Raw genomic sequence first — 16,650 nt, forward strand, 5'->3', positions numbered from 1 at the left:
TGATTGATTGATTGATTGATTGATTGATTGATTGATTGATTGATTGATTGATTGATTTTACCGTCCTGAAACATCACAACGAGGGTTGTCAGAGACGCCATAGCATATATGACTCCGAATGCACAGTTCCAAGCCATTTCGCCTAGGTACTGGTGAGTGTGGGAGTGAACAAAAGAAAAAGAAAGACGCTGAGATAGGGAAACGGAAAAGAAAGTCTGGTGAACGTGGACTGTTGGCCCCTTATTTATTTTTCCAGACATTATTTTTTTTTCGCATTCGCTTCTTCCCGAAACGTTTTCGCTTTGCGCTGCACCCCGAAGCAACGCCTCACCACGTATCCGGAATTTCACGCGCACGATCGCACTCGTCGCCGCCCATCTGCGACTTCTTCCTCGTTTCCTGTTCACTCTTTCTCTGCCACGGTTCCGGCATTCAGCTATTGCGACTTATTTCAATGATTAGATTCTTTCTCTTTTTTTAGAGCGCAGCTCTTTGGCGTCCGTTCCTGGGTTTCGCGTCGTCGTCGGCGTTGTCGTCGGCCTCGTAACCAGCTCCGCCCCCCTTTCATCCCCCCAGCGCTAGCAGCGACCGACTGATACTGCTGGATGCCGCTGACGCCGCTAGAGAGTCAAGATAACGTGACTGCATAGAACACCGTCGCCGCCATGCAGAAAGAGGAGGAAAGGGTCCCCCCCCCCTTGTTCTTGTGTGGCGGATAGGGTGCTCTTCAGTTGCCGACGCGCCGGTTATTTCACGTAGGCCCCGGCACGTCGACGAATACGTGACCACCTTCCCACGGCTAGACCTGGTTCTTAGCGCTGCGGAAGCGAGGGTATCATATTGTTTGTGTCGGCATCGGCGGCGTTGTCCCTGAAACCAACTCCGCAGCTGGGGTTGACTCACTATCGGCGTCAGCGGCATCAGTCAGTCGCTGCTATCTCTTCCCTCCTCCCTTTATCGTGTTGTCCGCTTGCTGCGCGCGCTTCTGCCCCCATCGTTTGCCGCTGGGTGTACACGCCGCCCCCCTCCCCCCTCTTCCTGCGAGTCTCCGGTTGTCAAAGCGCCGGCTCGAACTTAATTCCTTTCTTCGCTCCTCCTCCAATGCAACCCCTGTGCGGTGGCAATCAGAGAGCCAGATCGGTGGCGGCGGATCTGTATATGTGCACCGCCCGTGCCGAAATTGCCGCTGCCGTTCGCCCTGTGCGGTGGCAATCAGAGAGCCAGATCGGTGGCGGCGGATCTGTATATGTGCACCGCCCGAGCCGAAATTGCCGCTGCCGTTCGCCACGGCGAAATTATCTGCCAGTTCTTTCTGAGCCATGAGCGAGACGACCGATGGAAGTCCTCCGTCTGCTGCTGCTGCTACTGCTGCTAAACGAGCTGCCAGAGCAGAGGCCCAGCGCCGTCGCCGTCAGAATCCAGAGGTGCGTGCCGCCGAAGCAGAAGCTTACCTAGTGGAGTCTTTGTTAAAGGAATACGTGTGAAAAATAAAAAAAAATTCTGTGATAGCGCATACATGTGTTGCTCGATTTCTTTGCCTCAATCTATCGAAAAGGTGAAACAGCTTATTTGCTGCGCTCAAATTTCGCATTAGGAAGTAACGTAATCGTCGGTAATTTTTTCAGAATAGGTTTGTATTTGTTATAGCCAGACCATCCCCAAATTATTTTTTCCGGTGTTAGCGTTTCCTTTTCTGTAAATTTGCAAATTATCTACCGACTGCTTTTCACAGCAATCACGGATGTTACGCGTTGTTGTTGTCGTTTTCGTTGTATCTTATAACATGATCTTATCGTAACCTGTACGACGACCGCTTCACCTGGCACTGGTAACTGCGTTAGCTGCTATCCCGTGCTGTCAACAGTATAGCGATCGCGTGCGTGGGCACAGTTTCTATCTCGGTTTCCTTCTTATGTTTCCACGTTCCCTTCCCTCGTACCCCGGTGTAGGGTAGCAAACCGGATATTTGTTCTGGCTGACCTCCCTGCCTTCCACTGCCCGATTGTCATCCTCGTTTTGAAACAAGGCACGTCCTTGACCCCGTGGACTAGCACTGCTTTTGCATCTCGGTCAACTAAAGCACTTTCGTGTTTTTTTTTTCTCTTGGAGATACGTAGTCTCAACGGGACACTTTAGTCGAGTGTTAAGCGCTGCGTTTTGCGTGTGTCGTGTATCTTTGTTGCGAACTGTGCCCATCTCATTTTATTTTTCATTATATCCATCTGGGCTTGCATGCCGGACATGCCGCCTGGCAAACCTTTCCAGGATCCATTAAATCTCTCTCTCTCTCTCTCTCTCTCTCTCTCTCTCTCTCTCTCTCTCTCTCTCTCTCTCTCTCTCTCTCTGCCTTTATTAGCTGTCTGTGCTTCTGGACTTTTCTTTTTTTTTTGCAATCTTCCTTATTTGCGTCCTGTATGCGTTGTCACGGAGCGGAGGAGTTTATTGAAGAAATGGCAGAGATGTCGGTCTGAAGTCGACTCCTCTACAGGCTTTGTGCTATAATGTGAAGCAGACAAGCGAACATGAACGCAAGTACAGAACAAAAAGGGCAAGGCAAAGGCCTTTCGTTCTACTTGTAATCGCGTTCGCACGCCTGTCTTTCTGGCGGATTGATTGATTGATTGATTGATTGATTGATTGATTGATTGATTGATTGATTGATTTTACCACCCCTAAGGATCACAGGGGCTCTCAGAGAGGCCGTAGTGGAATGCCATGAATCATTTACCAACTTGTTCGACTTTCAGTTCCTCTAGACCTCCTAGCCCAATACTATATGGCGAATCAGTTCTGCGGACGCCGCAAGGGGGTGCAAGGTTCAGAAAACAAAAAAAAATATATTGTCATCCCACCGACTACATGTAGCACGAAGCTACAAAGGAAACCCACACGGGTTCCTTAGAAATACAGCTTTTCAACTGAAGAAAAATTCATCGTAAATCTTGGTCCGGGTTTGCCATTTCAAGCCATATTCTGGGCACGCGTGCGGTGGAAGAAAAGAGAGGCTTAACGGTGTGTACTGGGTTCTCCCGTAACGAGACCGAAAAGTTATCGAGACGGCGAAGAATCTTGCGAACCATTCAAAAGCAAATAAAACTCAAACCAGACCGCAAAGGGGCGTCGACAGTGCCGCAAGGCCTCGCATCTCCCGCAACGGTACGGAAAGGCATCCAGACGTTCGAGCATCGGCGAACCATTAGAAAGCAATAAAACCCAAAACGCGACAGGATAGGCGCAGCAATTCGTTCGATGCCTCAAGGCCTCTTCGGTTATCACACAGTGAGCGCTCATTAAAGAAAAAATAAAAATAAAAAAGGACCTTCGCCAGAAGAAACGACTCAACCGCCCTTCGAGGCGACTCTCCCAAATTCAAAACAGCCCTTGCGTTCGTTTCTTTAACGGCGCACACATACACGACTTTCGCGAAGCAAGCGAAGTAGTTGCATCGCCGATGCATCTGCGGAGCACCACTACGGTGGTATAGAATACGCGTCGCGCGGCGATGTGTTAGATATCTCGCGGCAGTCGGAATGCGGCCACCAGCACTCCCGTGCTCCGCTTTGCCGTGCGATCGAGACGGAGGAAAGACGACCAAGGGGGGGTGGGGGAGGCGCGTGGAAGGGCGGGGAGTGCAGGCAAAGTGAAATTCCAACAGCGCGCTCCGCTTTCGCCCGCCGTGGGAGAGCATTGTTGCATTTTAAACGGCCTGCGATAGCGAGACGGGGAAAGGAGGCCGGCGCTCGAAACAAAAGCGAGCGCGCAAGAGAAGTCACGCCGCTAACGCACACACAAACACAGACACACGGGCGGTTGAAGGGGTGCGGCGTGAGAGTCGCGAAAACGGTGTCTACCCATGCGTAGGCACCCAGAGCAGAGTCAATTTAACGCCAATGCGAGGCCACGTGGCTCGCGATCTTTTGTTTACCGACGTACCAACGCAAGAACAGCGGCACACCAATACGGCGCCACTTCGGGCAGGCATTTAATGGCACTGCTTCGTGCGAGACTGGAACGTTGTTTTCGCGTATTAAAATATATATATAAATTGTAGGGTTTTACGTGCCTAAACCACTATTTGATTATGAGGCACGCCGAAGTGGAAATTTCTGGCACTGCTTCGTGCGAGACTGTAACGTTAATTGTTTTCGCGTATTAAAAAAATTATAAATTGTGGGGTTTTACGTGCCAAAACCACCTTCTGATTATGAGGCACGCCTCAGTGGGGCCCAGACTCCGGAAATTTCGACCACCTGGGGTTCTTTAGCGTGCACCTAAATCTTAGTACACGGGCGCTTTCGCCCCCATCGAAATGCGGCCGCTATGGCCGGGATTCGATCCCGCGACCTCGTGCTTGGCAGCCCAACACCAGAGTCACCATAAGCAACCGCGGCGGGTGTTTCCGCGTATTGGTGAAGAGGATGGTTCGGGAAATGGCTCCATACGTCTTGTCGGCAGTTAAATTCGTCGCACGTGAGGCTTTGCTAAACCATATGCTATAGTGTTAATCCCCACATTCAGATGGCGTCCAATTGAGCTGCCATTGTTGGGCCAATGTAAGTCGCACGGTGGGATCTACACTGGCGCTAAGGTTTCCTTTTTCCTATACAGTACAGTGATAATGCGGGATATTGTTATTTCACGTTGGCATGGCAGTTCAAGGCATCGAACCTAAAGGCCCTACCGACGTTGCGAGAAATTGATGCGTTCATTGTTGCCTCAAGTAAGGCCAATGAGTGGCCGACGCTGGTCCAGTGTTCTCACACGCTGCGTCTTACACCGATACTGTTTCTTGGGCGGCGCTAGAGCAGCTTACTGCACGTTGTAACAAGTGGAGTCGAGAAAATGATTCGGGATATCGTTATTTCGCGTCCGCTTGTCAGTTAACGGCGTTTCGTACGTTAGGCCTTGAAAACGCAGCATTTCCTTGGTTTTCTTTCTATCGTGAGCTAAAATAGGAACGACCAGTGGTCAATCTGCTGCCCCAGGTACGTGCCAGGGTATAATGGGAAAGAGGAAGAACAGATTAAGTCTAAGCACACCGCGTAAACGTGAGAACAACGGTTATAGCGAGGGCAGCTGGAAATAGGAACAAGTCGCGAAGCTAAAGAGAGAAACTATGTCCGCAGACAGACGGCCGAAGTGTCCTTAGGCCCCCGAATGTATACACGGACTATGCTATGTCTACCTCGTTCTCGGATAATACAATGACCTCGATGAGCTCTCTGGTCGAGGGAAAACCTATAAATGGCATTCACCCTCCAATACGAGGGAAAAAAAACAAAACACTTGTCGCTTTCCTACGCACAAAGGCTTTAGCAACAGTCGACGCTTAAACCAAAGAAATGAAAACTGAAACGGTGACACATTTCTGTGCGCATACGTAATTATGCCGATCACTCACAGATCGAGCGCATCTTTTCTTTATTTTTATTTTTTGGCTTGCAACCCGCCAACTGTATTCCTGCGGACCTTCCGATGCATGGGAATACAGTGACGTTATATTTTCCTTTGCTATCAGTACGTGTTCCTACCAAGCCTCGATCATCGCGTGGGATTCGAGGGCTGCATTGTCCGACTCCAAGACTGCAAACAGCGCGCCTGGTGCGAGCAGGCACAGTACAACAAATTTACTTGTTACCTACATCGAACACAACAGTGAAGACCATACACGCCACAGTGCGCACAGTTCTCCACAGCTGACTGCAAATCAGTCCCGTAATCTTGTACAGTAAAAAAAAAATAACTACATCGAGAACTGCGTTACAGTCTCTGCATAGTTCTCTATACAACTACGGCACCGCGACCGTAATCTCGCACATCGAAGTGCAAGTGCAAGTGCAAGTGCAGTGCAGTTTCTGTACTATTCTACAGCAAAGTGCATCTCAGTGACCGCGACCTTCTGTAGCAAGAACTACAGAAAAGAGTTCATTACAGTGTATACAGTTTTCGACAACCGACTACAGCGCTGTGACCGCAATATTCCAGAGAGAAAACCCAGCAGAGTGTCTGCAGTCTTGTATACAGCGAAAGCTACAACGTGGATGACACCCCAGCCTCTGTACTACGTGGCATTCTACATTACGGCACCGAATTCGTAGTGCAGACTGCAGGGCATCAAGGCGAACGTACGGTAGCTGCAGTCTTCCACGGCGAAGACTTCAGTGCAGTAGAATACTATACAGCACTGCGTTTGTTGCCTTCGTAGTTGCCACGGCGTGACCGACGCAGTATTTCTTTTTTTTTCTGCGCCGACTCCATGGGCAGAGAAAATTAGCCAAGTAGCTTACGTTAACGCTCAGGCGTTTCCCTTAATTTCATTCTCCGTCAACCAAGACGCAGCCTCGGCCAAACCGCCGTAACTATCATCCGTCGTCAATCTCGAGCACCGCCACTTAGGTGGAAGGATCAATAGCCGCCTGCCTGCCTGCCTGACCGCTGTAATTATCGACCTCCGGCCACTCTGCCCTTGAGACGTGCATTGTTTGCCGGCCACCTTGCGCCTGGCCGACCTTGGCTGCAGCGTTCGCCGTCGGCCTGTTGATTCGATCTCGCCTCCCCACAAAAAGAATGCATGTTTCGGTGCCTTGCGCCGCTGCTGTGCAGAGAAAGTGGAGAACCGGGGAGCACTCCCCGCGGTGATAATGAGCACACGTGACAGGTGTGGTGCGGTGGCGAGAACTCTTGCAGTTAAGTGGGCTTTGACGAAGAGTGCTAGCGGAACCGTGGCCAGGGTCCAGAAGATCCGTTCGCAGCCTCCCAGTTGTCTGCTTCTCCTACTGTTGCGACGGCAGTGGATCAGTGTTAGAAACTCGGTTTGCTGCCTCCGGACATCCCACCTTTGTGGATGTCGGTTCCGTTTGAACGTAACGCACACCCACAAGGTAGAATCGCCACACAAAATGAGATATAAAGCGAGTGTCTGTAACTAACAAAATCTTTAACAAAACCTTGAAGAAGGAAAAGGCAGGAAACTAAACGTACTATACAAGGAAACGTAGCGACATTCAAAAATGATAATAAATAAAATAACGTGTGTCTCAAATATCGCTGCAGAAAGCAGGAACTCCTGGCTAGGCAACCTGTTTGGTCCTCCTATAAACTTACATGAAGTGCATCGCAAGTTGCCCTGTAGCGCGGCCAAACTGCACAACTTCAAGCGGTAATGAATTCGGAATATAGTAACCGAAAACGCAAGGTGACGAGAGACGGGGGAAATACAAAACGCGACAGCGTTCCCGTCGACCCGCCAAGGGGTGTAAGACAATGGGCTACGGCGCAGCGACTACGCGCCCCGCATCGGACGCGGTGAGCGTCGAGCAACGCAGCGTTCGGCGCGACAACGAAATGTGCGCCTGAGCAAGCGACGCACGCCTGAGCCTTAGAAACAGCTCGTTTCTAAGGCAACACCGCGTTCACTAGAGGCGCTTTTGTACCGCTTTGAAGCATCGAACTCGTGGCTCAGTGGTAAATAAAGAAAAAAAAACTCGTGGCTCAGTGGTAACGTCTCCGTCTCACACTCCGGAGACCCTGGTTCGATTCCCACCCAGCCCATCTTGGAAGTTGCTTTTTTATTTATGAAGTGCCTGCCGTGATTTATCGCTCACGGCCAACGCCGCGGACGCCGACACCGACGACACCGGCTTTTCTGCGACACGAGCTCCTTAACGCTATCGCGTTAAAAAACGCTCGCGTGCCGTGCATTGGGTGCGGGTTAAGGATCCCCAGGTGGTCGAAATTAACCCGGAGTCCCCCACTACGGCATGCCTCATAACCATGTAGTGTTTTCGGCACGGAAAATCCCTAAATATAATTTAATATAACTTCAAATTGTGTGCGGCCCTCTCACAAGGTCTGAGCTTGGCGCAGCAAAATAAAACTGATCTCCCTTTCTCTTTTCTTTTTTCGCAGGGGAACCATGTACCTGTGGCCGGCGCTCTTCTTATCGGTCCTGGGTGCCGGCTGGGTATCACGTGAGTCACGTGACCACCACTGTCTTCTTGCTCTTCGTCTTCCGCTAGCTTCTTCCTCACGTCTGTCTAATCTCTGTGTAACAATAACGGTTAATAACAGAACGACGAATAGGCCACGACGCGAACGAATCGTCGCAACGGAAGTACCGAAAATATTAGAACTTCCTACACTAATCACCGGGGGCAACTGTGGCGCTGCGGTCGTTAAGCCACCGTGGGAATGATGGTCAGGTCACAGATTTGTCTGAAATTCGCGCTTGTGGTATCGTTTATTACCCTTTATATGTCTTCATTCGCCCAAATATCAAGGCAACCTATACATTCTTTTTTTAATGCAGAAGGCATTAAGACTGCGCGAACACGCATAAACGCCGCTAACTGCAGCGGTTCGGCTTTTCTGTGCGTCCGTGGCGTATACATAATGGTTTCAATATCGGGCTTCTGCGCTGGAGGTGCTGCGTTCGAATACTGCCATCGGACAATTTTAAGAATCTTTATTTAATTACTTATAGGGCAGCACTTTCTCGAAAATGGAGAGTTTCCAAAGTCAAGAAGCCGTTTTATGAAGCCAAAAGGACCAAGTTTAGGCAAATTTATGCGCTAGCAGTCATTATTATGCTGGCTGACCACCCTGCTTGCCACTGCCGTAGACACTTGCGCCACAGTTCCCTCTAACGATTGCATGAAACTTGATGAGCGGAAGTGCCGGAAACAAGGAAGAAACAGACGAAGAGGCACTTAACCCGATGGTCGCCTCTTTAAAGTTGTCATTTTGCACGCTTTTTGATGCAGCTTATAACACTGCCAATCAGCAGCCACGAGCTAGGAAGCGGATTTTGACCGTCCGCAACGACCAGCCACCCTGTCGAGTGGAATCCCCGGGCTGCGCAGAACGATGCGCAGTAGCCGGAAGAAAGAAAAGGGCTGTGGCCGCAGAACTGACCGCGCGATCTTCGATGGCGTCGTGCAGACGACGAATGCAATCGCAGAAGTTCGAAAAAAGCGGCGTTCGTGAGCCAGAAAATGGGCCGTACTTGTCCGTCTGGAAGATCGACCTTTACGAGTGTTGCAAAGCGCCGTGTTTGTCGTACCTGTTTCTTTGCCTCTGTCCCGTTTGTGCGTTTGCAGGTTTACTGTGTCATACCGACTGCCTAAATTCACACCCTGTAAAGTGAAGCGAGTATATATGTTGTGGCTAGGTGAGCTGAAGGAAGGGATGGCGGTGTGGAGGGGTAACAAGCAAAAGCAAGAAGGTTAACCATACCTGCATCGGGTTATGTTGCAGGGAAAAGGAAGACGTGGGACGTACAGTAAACTGTAAAGCAATTTACACCCTTACGGCTGAATAAGGGTGTAAATCAGTCAATAACTCCCACTCTTACACCCGAAAGGAGTAAGGGTGCGAGTTGTGGTCCAGCCTGCACCCTTTTTCACCCTTAAGGGCACAAATTAGTTTAGAGTGTAGACCACACAGCGACACGTCTCTGAGCGGTCCCTCAGGTCCGCCGAGTTTGAGAATATCATTAGAGCGCGCGCACATCTCCGCACTGATGACGGATGAGTCCATGCACTTGAGATCTTTGCATCTAGGGAAACTTCGTCGTAAAATCGAACAGCCAAGAGTACGGGCGGAGTAAATACGGTTCACATAGTCTGCATATATATTGCGACTTTGGGACAGCCGGGGACAGTAACCGAAAGTGAAGAGCGTCAAAGAGCCGCTAGTGTTCGGTTTCTTCCTTTCCCGATATCTCATATCACCCGATTCTTGGTCCTACTTCCGGTTGTCGGTTTGTGCCAATGCTCTGGAACAGCTTCAGAGTTGCGCTGGCTATCCCTGAAACTTTTTGTAATTTTGAGTAGAAGTACCAACTTCGTCTCTTTCTCTCTATCCCTACCTGCCTACTCTATCTCTCTACCTATCTCTCCTTTTTTTCACTCTCTCCGTCTGCTCTCATCTACCTGTCTCTCCCTATATCTACACTCTCTCTACCAATCTGTCACTCTCTCTCTATGGACTCTTATCTATCAACTTTCTCTCTCTTCATATATATCTCTTCACTTCTACACACTATCTACTTATCTACCTCCGTCTCTCTCGCTGTCTACTCTCTCTCTCTACTTACATCTACCTATCTATCTATCTATCTATCTATCTATCTATCTATCTATCTATCTATCTATCTATCTATCTATCTATCTATCTATCTATCTATCTATCTATCTATCTATCTATTCTACAGCGGCAGCCGCGGCCGAGGGAGGGCACAACCGCACCCGCCGAGAAGTACAACCGCGGACGGACCTGAAGATCGTCTGCTACTACTCAAACTGGGCCGTGTACCGACCCTCGCTGGCCAAGTTCACCCCGCAGAACATCAACCCGTACCTGTGCACGCACATCATCTACGCGTTCGCCGGCTTCAACAAGCGTTACGAGCTGAAACCGTACGACCCGTACAATGACATCGAGCAAGGTGCGTGACTGACTGATCCCTTTCCGGAACTCTACCGGGCGTTTCTGTTTATGCGGAACACGTTCGTTTCAATGAAACTGCCGAAATCTAGGACCCTGCCATTTTCGCAGATAAGCTGCGCGGCTATAGGCATACATTGGCAGCAATAACATATTCGGCGATGTCTTCGCTTATTACCTAAAATGAGGTAATAACTTTTTTTCGTTATTCGTTTTTAAGGCGTATGCTGTAATTGCGAAACTCTCGAATTGCAGTATGAGGGTCGACAGTTTGCGTGTTTCCTTCTTCTTTATGACCTTCTAATACCAACGCCTGCAGGTAATTACAAGAAGTTCGTGGGACTGAAGCAGTACAACCCTGGTCTCAAGACCATGGTCGCCGTGGGTGGATGGAACGAGGGCTCTAAAAGGTAAGTAGTGGATGCGCGGAACTGTGGATGCATTTGCTGCGCAAAAAACGTATTCCCGGTGCGAATACATCACAAAGCTTGGCTTACTTCACGGCGTTATTCGTTTTTTGGAGTTACAGGCCGTTGTAATGAGAGTGTGCAAGGTTGTGAAGGCTTCTGCGAGGGGATTACAATGCCAGGAAGACATTTTCTAAAAAAAAATCTTCCACCTTGGTCTGCGTCTCTGTCCCTGCAGCAGGTTTACAGATTGCGGTAACCGAAACAAACGACGAAAAAAAAAGCAGAGCGGCGGTGCTAAGGGTCAAATTACGCCATGTTGTCATTCCGAACCAATCGGAGAGGCCGTACCAGCCTCGTGGGCCAATCAGAGCAGACATGATGGAGAATTTGACAATATGGTCGAATGCGGCTCATTAACATTTGGTTCGTCCGTAATGTATATAGTTGCAAACTGAAACAGGCGAGGAAAAGGCAACACGTAATGCTTGTCCGCGGTGTCATTTTGGGCTACATGCCGCGGACACTGTCAAATTTTGTCATACTGTCCAATCCGCTGTCTTGACACCTCAGATTACCTAGCGCGGTGTGGCTACACCATCTCGGAGTGATTCGAAACGCCAACGTGGTGAAATTCGGGCAGTGTCTACAAGATGTGGCCCAGGATAGCATCTCAGACAAGCATTACTTGCCTTGTTTTTCTGTCTGTTACAATTTGCACTATATATGTTATGAACGTCCGTGTCCTTGTGTCTTCTTTGCGTTTTTTAGAGCGAAAAGCTTTCCTTGGCTCTTTCACCCGTTTTTGTGGTCGGAAATTAGACTTTCACCGCCGAAGCACAAATTAAAAAGGCACCAATGAATGCTGTGTTGCCAAACAAGAACCATTACAGCTCCTGAAGGAACAATTTTGTCCACCTATACGACCGCTCAGATGTGCAGGTTAACGACTCTGTTCTCTGCCGAATTAGGCAATGAAACAACAAGCGTCACCTAAATGTCATCTCAGCAACAATTATACGCCGTCAGGCGCATGATCCTTCTAACGAAGCCAGCAGCTAGTGCCTATTCGCTTACATTGCTACACATCGTCGATGGTTTCTCTTCAAAATTTCTCTTTTTTTGTCATAATCATCGTCGCTGTCGTCACGTTTCTTCCCGGCGACCAGCCGAGATCTCGCGAGACTCTCTCGCGCCTTCGCTCACCACGTCTGTCCCCCGTTTGTCGTCTGCTGCAGGTTCTCCCACATGGTGTCCGACCGGAGCCAGCGGCAGAAGTTCGTTCGCAGCGCGATCAAGTTCTGCCGCGAGCACGGCTTCGACGGCCTCGACATGGACTGGGAGTACCCGGCCTTCCGCGAGGGAGGCAAGCCAGAGGACAAGCAAGGGTACGCGCAGCTCATCCGGGAGCTACGCGAGGCCTTCGAGGCCGAGGCCGTGCCTAGGGGCAAGGAACGTCTGCTACTCTCGGTCGCCATGCCAGCCGGGAAGGAGTACATCGACAGCGGTTTCGACGTGCGAGTCATCTCCAAGTACGTGTATACAGTGCAGCGACTCCACGCTTCTTTCTACCGTTTTATTTAGAGATGGCTCGGTCTGGACGTCGTCCGGGCCGCCATGATGGAGGACCAGCGCAATGAGAAACTGTGTCCGTGCCGTCAGGTGCAAGCTATAGGCGTACGTCGAATGATTTTATGACATAGACACCGAAAAGAAACTTTCGGCATGTTTACACTTGTGAAGTATTCTCTTAAAACTGTTTCCATTCCTTCGCTGGAAAACTGATTGCCAGGAGAGAAAATTAAGGACAAACTTGTCGTGAATATTGCGACCAAACCACAGCATCGGCATAGCGCTTACAGTGATTCTATGCGCGATTTCTTGTGTGGTGTCTCTTTCCTCACACACGTGCAGTAGAGAGAGAGAGAGAAGAGAGGAAAGAAAGGCAGGGAGGTTAACCATACTTTGTCTAACTTGCTACCCTACAAGTGAGGAGGGGGATGCGGGAGTCAAAGAGAGAGAGAGAGAGAAGAATGCGCGCAGTAATTTCCTGCGATAGACATCGGTGTGACGCGTTTGTGTTCCGTTCCGCCGGAATAATAAGTGTGCCTACCGACGCTAATGTGTACCTAAAATTTGCTCCGAAGGCTCCCGTGCTCACGTGCACCGAGAGACGCTGGTCACGCCTATCCGCGACCGGACTAGGGATCAAGTGCCCCCATCGTTCTATGAAAACTGAGTACAGTAGAATTCTTTGGGAACAAGTGCAGCATATTATATGGAAGTCAGAGAGAGAGAGAGAGAGAGATTTATATGCAAACCTTAATGGTGTACAAAACCGCACCGGAGCAGTTTTGTACGATTTCGACTATAAAATCCGAACGTAAGGTTTCGTCATACTTCTACAACATCAATTAGAATTAGCTGTATTTCTTTTTTTAATTTATTCCTTCATTCGATTAAAATCGTAAGCTAGAACCAATTATTTCCCACATACCTATCGACAAATTTTGTTTAGGTTATTTTATCATTCTTTTTTTTTTCTCTCATTGTTATATCGAACTATACCCGGTTCTTGGCCAATCCCCCGGGCTGGGCATGTGCCATTAACATGTCTATTCTCTACACCTACACCTACGGTCTCCGTTGGAGCTGCAAGGAAGACCCTCGCGAGGCATATATAGCTGTTTATGGGAAGCGAGTTCGCCCAACGTGTACGAATTAATTGAAGTGTTACACATTCTTTGAACCGTGCGTGTATTGTACAATCTATAGACTTGCCACGCTGATTTATTAAGCACGAGTAATTTCCCCTGTGTTGTCCTCGGTGTTCCTCGGCTTCTGATGAAATGTACAGACTTACCACACATACTACAGTAACGCACTCGATGGTGCCACCGCAGGGCGGCCGACTTCCTCAACCTGCTCACGTACGACTACCACACGGCGTACGAGTCGGCCACCCAGCACCACGCCCCGCTGGGCTCGCCCGACGGCCTGCGCGACTGGGACGAGGAGAGCCGTCTCAACGTGCGCTGGACGGTCGACTACTACCTGAACGCCGGCGCCCCGCGCAACAAGCTCGTCGTGGGCGTGCCCACCTACGGCCGCTCGTACACGCTGGAGGACCCCGACGAGAACGAGCTCGACTCCGCGGCGCAGGGACCCGGCGAGCCCGGCAACTCGACGCGCGAGAAGGGCTACCTCGCCTACTTCGAGGTGAGTCACGCGGTCGACCCCTCAGTACGACGCGATGAGCGAATCCTAGATCGTGAACTCGAGACCGGGAGCGCGAGCGCGAACCCGGGCGGTGTTGTTTCCAGTCAGACGCGCGTTGGGTACCCGGCGGGGTATTATGCACACGAACCCAACTTGGATGGAGCGTGTCGAGTCGGAAGTCGAGTTGAGGCAGATTGAACCGGCACGAATTGAGTCGCCTCATGAGGCGACGAGCGAGCAAGCGACGTACCAATCAAAACGCTCGTGCACGCGGGCACGGCGTTTCAGCCATAGACGCGTGGGGTCCGGCCTGGCAGAGGATGTGCGAACCCATCTGGCTGGAGCGTGTCGACTCGGAAGTTGGGTTGATACAGATTTAACCGGCACGAACTGAGTCGCCTCAAGAGACGACGAGTGAGCGACGTACCAATCAAACCGCTCGTGCACGCGGGTACGACATTTCAGCCATAGACGCGTGGGGTCCGGCCTGGGAGAGGATACACGAACCCATCTGGCTGGAGCGTGTCGACTCGAAAGTCGGGCTGAGGTAGTTTGATCGATCCGGCAGATGTTCATCGCGTACGAGGTGAGTCATCTCAAGAATCGATGATCGGTCGGTCGAACTGCGCCCGCCGAGGCGGCATATATGACTCGGAAGAACTTCAGTGTGGCCTGGTTGCTGTTTACTGCCCGTGTCGTTTACCGCCCGTGTCGTTTTTGTGTTCTCTTCCGCTGTCCCCGTCTTTATTCGCGCTCGATATGATATGCGGCAAATATGACGTTTCAGCCAAACTCGCATATAGAGTCCGACCACACATCGTACTCATAAAACCGACTTCAGCTTGTCGAATCAAAAGTCGGTTTGCGGCAACTTGACCTGGCGTGACGCTCAGCACACGAACTTGCTTCTGGCGACGGCCCGACATCTCGGCGGTAGCCTGCTTCAAGTCCTTGGACAAGTTACGGCAATCGCGAATACAAAAGCCCCCCCCCCTCCCCCACACACACAGTTCATTCCTTTCTGGGTCGCCGGAAAGCGAAGGGACTCTGATATAGCCGCCGTGACTTGAAAACGTGCGTCGTGAAGGACGTATTACCCGAGGCTCGGAGAAACGTAAACCTTAGACGGGGAGCTCTATTACGTCACAGTTACGGGCGCCGCGTTCACGTCGCAGACGCGCAACTGTCCATGACTAAGTCGTTTCGGCCACTTACACAATGATTCGAATCGTGAACTGCAGACCGTTAAGAAACGAACACATATATACACAATGGCAAAGCGTTCACCCCGAGGCACAGGCCGTCTCTATCAAGCACGATTCATAGGCATGTCCGCACTTCGCTCGTGAAGGTTTACCATCTCGATGAATAGACCTGCGATGTTGTCATTCATGGCCGGGTCAGGCACGGCAGGTTCCACGGCGGTGGTGTATGCAAACTGTTATCCCGTCGCTTACGTACGTGCTTCTGGCTAAGCAAGTTCCTTTCCCGGGTTGATTCACGTGCCTTACGTGAGTTTAATAAGTAGAGCGACGAATCCTGAAGCTATAGAATAGTTTGCTATACTGCGTCAGGAAGCTATAGGCGTGCTGCAAAAACAAACCAGGCCAAACCCGAATTGCGTTGCGGTTTGCGTCGTGGTCCGTGTTCGTCTTTCCCTGATCGTACCAGTCGGAAATGTGCCGTAATCAGTGGTGTTGTATGCAGTCAGTGCTGATCATATTCTCGCGTTATTTGTAGCGCTCTTTTCAGGTGCATCGAAGCATGGCTGTGGCGTGATCCGGGCTGCGCTTTAGGGGTAGGGGGGGGGGAGGAATCACGCGGACGATATGCGAAGAGGAAATTAACGCTCTCGCGACTTCAGCTTCAAGGAAACAACAACGGTTTCGGTTCTGCAGCCGTTTCGGGAACGAGAATATCGCAGCAACGTTCTGGCGACTTCCTTGCAGCAGCAACCACACCGCGACGCTGTGCAACTATCCAATGGCTTTCCAACTTTACTCTAATTTACACGCACAGGCTTTTTTTTTTCTCGCCCAAATTTCTTGGGATTCGGCGTGGCTATAAAGAATGGACGTCATCCGGCAGTGAGCGAACTACGCACTGTAAAATAATTTACACCTTTCAAAGCTATTAAGGGTGTAAATCGGTCTATGTAATTGTCATCCTGACACCCTTCTTTGGTGTGATAGTGTGAGTTACACACCAATTTACACCCTTCTGGGTGTAAGGGCTTTGATTATAGACCGATTTACACCCTTAATCACTTTTAAGGCTGAAATTATTTTACAGTGTACCAGAAAATTATGCAAAAAATTTTAAAAAAAATCAAACTGTCATATCTAGGCCCCTGCCGTTCTTGCTGATAGGCTACGTACGCAGCTGGCCGGACATTAGCGGCGAAAAAAAGACAGCTGATAATATTTCCAATACTAATTAACTTTCTAGTTATTTACTTTAGGGCACTTGTTGTAACTGTGAAACTGAAGCATGCACAGCATATTGACGTCATGTCTGCTCAGCAGAAATCCTAAGACTAGCACCACTTCCGAGGTCGGAGTCCCCAAATTCTGCTAAA

The 16,650-nt window shown here is 50.1% G+C and overlaps 2 protein-coding genes across 2 annotated transcripts in view; both read left to right on the top strand.

Moving 5' to 3' along the window:
* The window catches only part of LOC142590050 (uncharacterized), a 260,031-nt gene that overhangs the window by 153,826 nt on the left and 89,555 nt on the right, over window positions 1-16,650 (top strand). The window lies entirely within an intron of this gene.
* LOC142590046 (uncharacterized) overlaps window positions 1-16,650 on the top strand; it is a 79,323-nt gene that overhangs the window by 53,685 nt on the left and 8,988 nt on the right. Inside the window, exons 2-6 of the mRNA XM_075701878.1 lie at window positions 7,909-7,970; window positions 10,214-10,447; window positions 10,766-10,856; window positions 12,092-12,385; window positions 13,757-14,072. Of these exons, the coding sequence (XP_075557993.1) occupies window positions 7,916-7,970; window positions 10,214-10,447; window positions 10,766-10,856; window positions 12,092-12,385; window positions 13,757-14,072 (990 nt within the window). The 5' untranslated portion in view covers window positions 7,909-7,915. The remainder of the gene's footprint in view (window positions 1-7,908; window positions 7,971-10,213; window positions 10,448-10,765; window positions 10,857-12,091; window positions 12,386-13,756; window positions 14,073-16,650) is intronic.

This window comes from Dermacentor variabilis, chromosome 8 (genome assembly GCF_050947875.1).
Source record: "Dermacentor variabilis isolate Ectoservices chromosome 8, ASM5094787v1, whole genome shotgun sequence".
Classification (NCBI taxonomy): Eukaryota; Metazoa; Arthropoda; class Arachnida; order Ixodida; family Ixodidae; genus Dermacentor; species Dermacentor variabilis.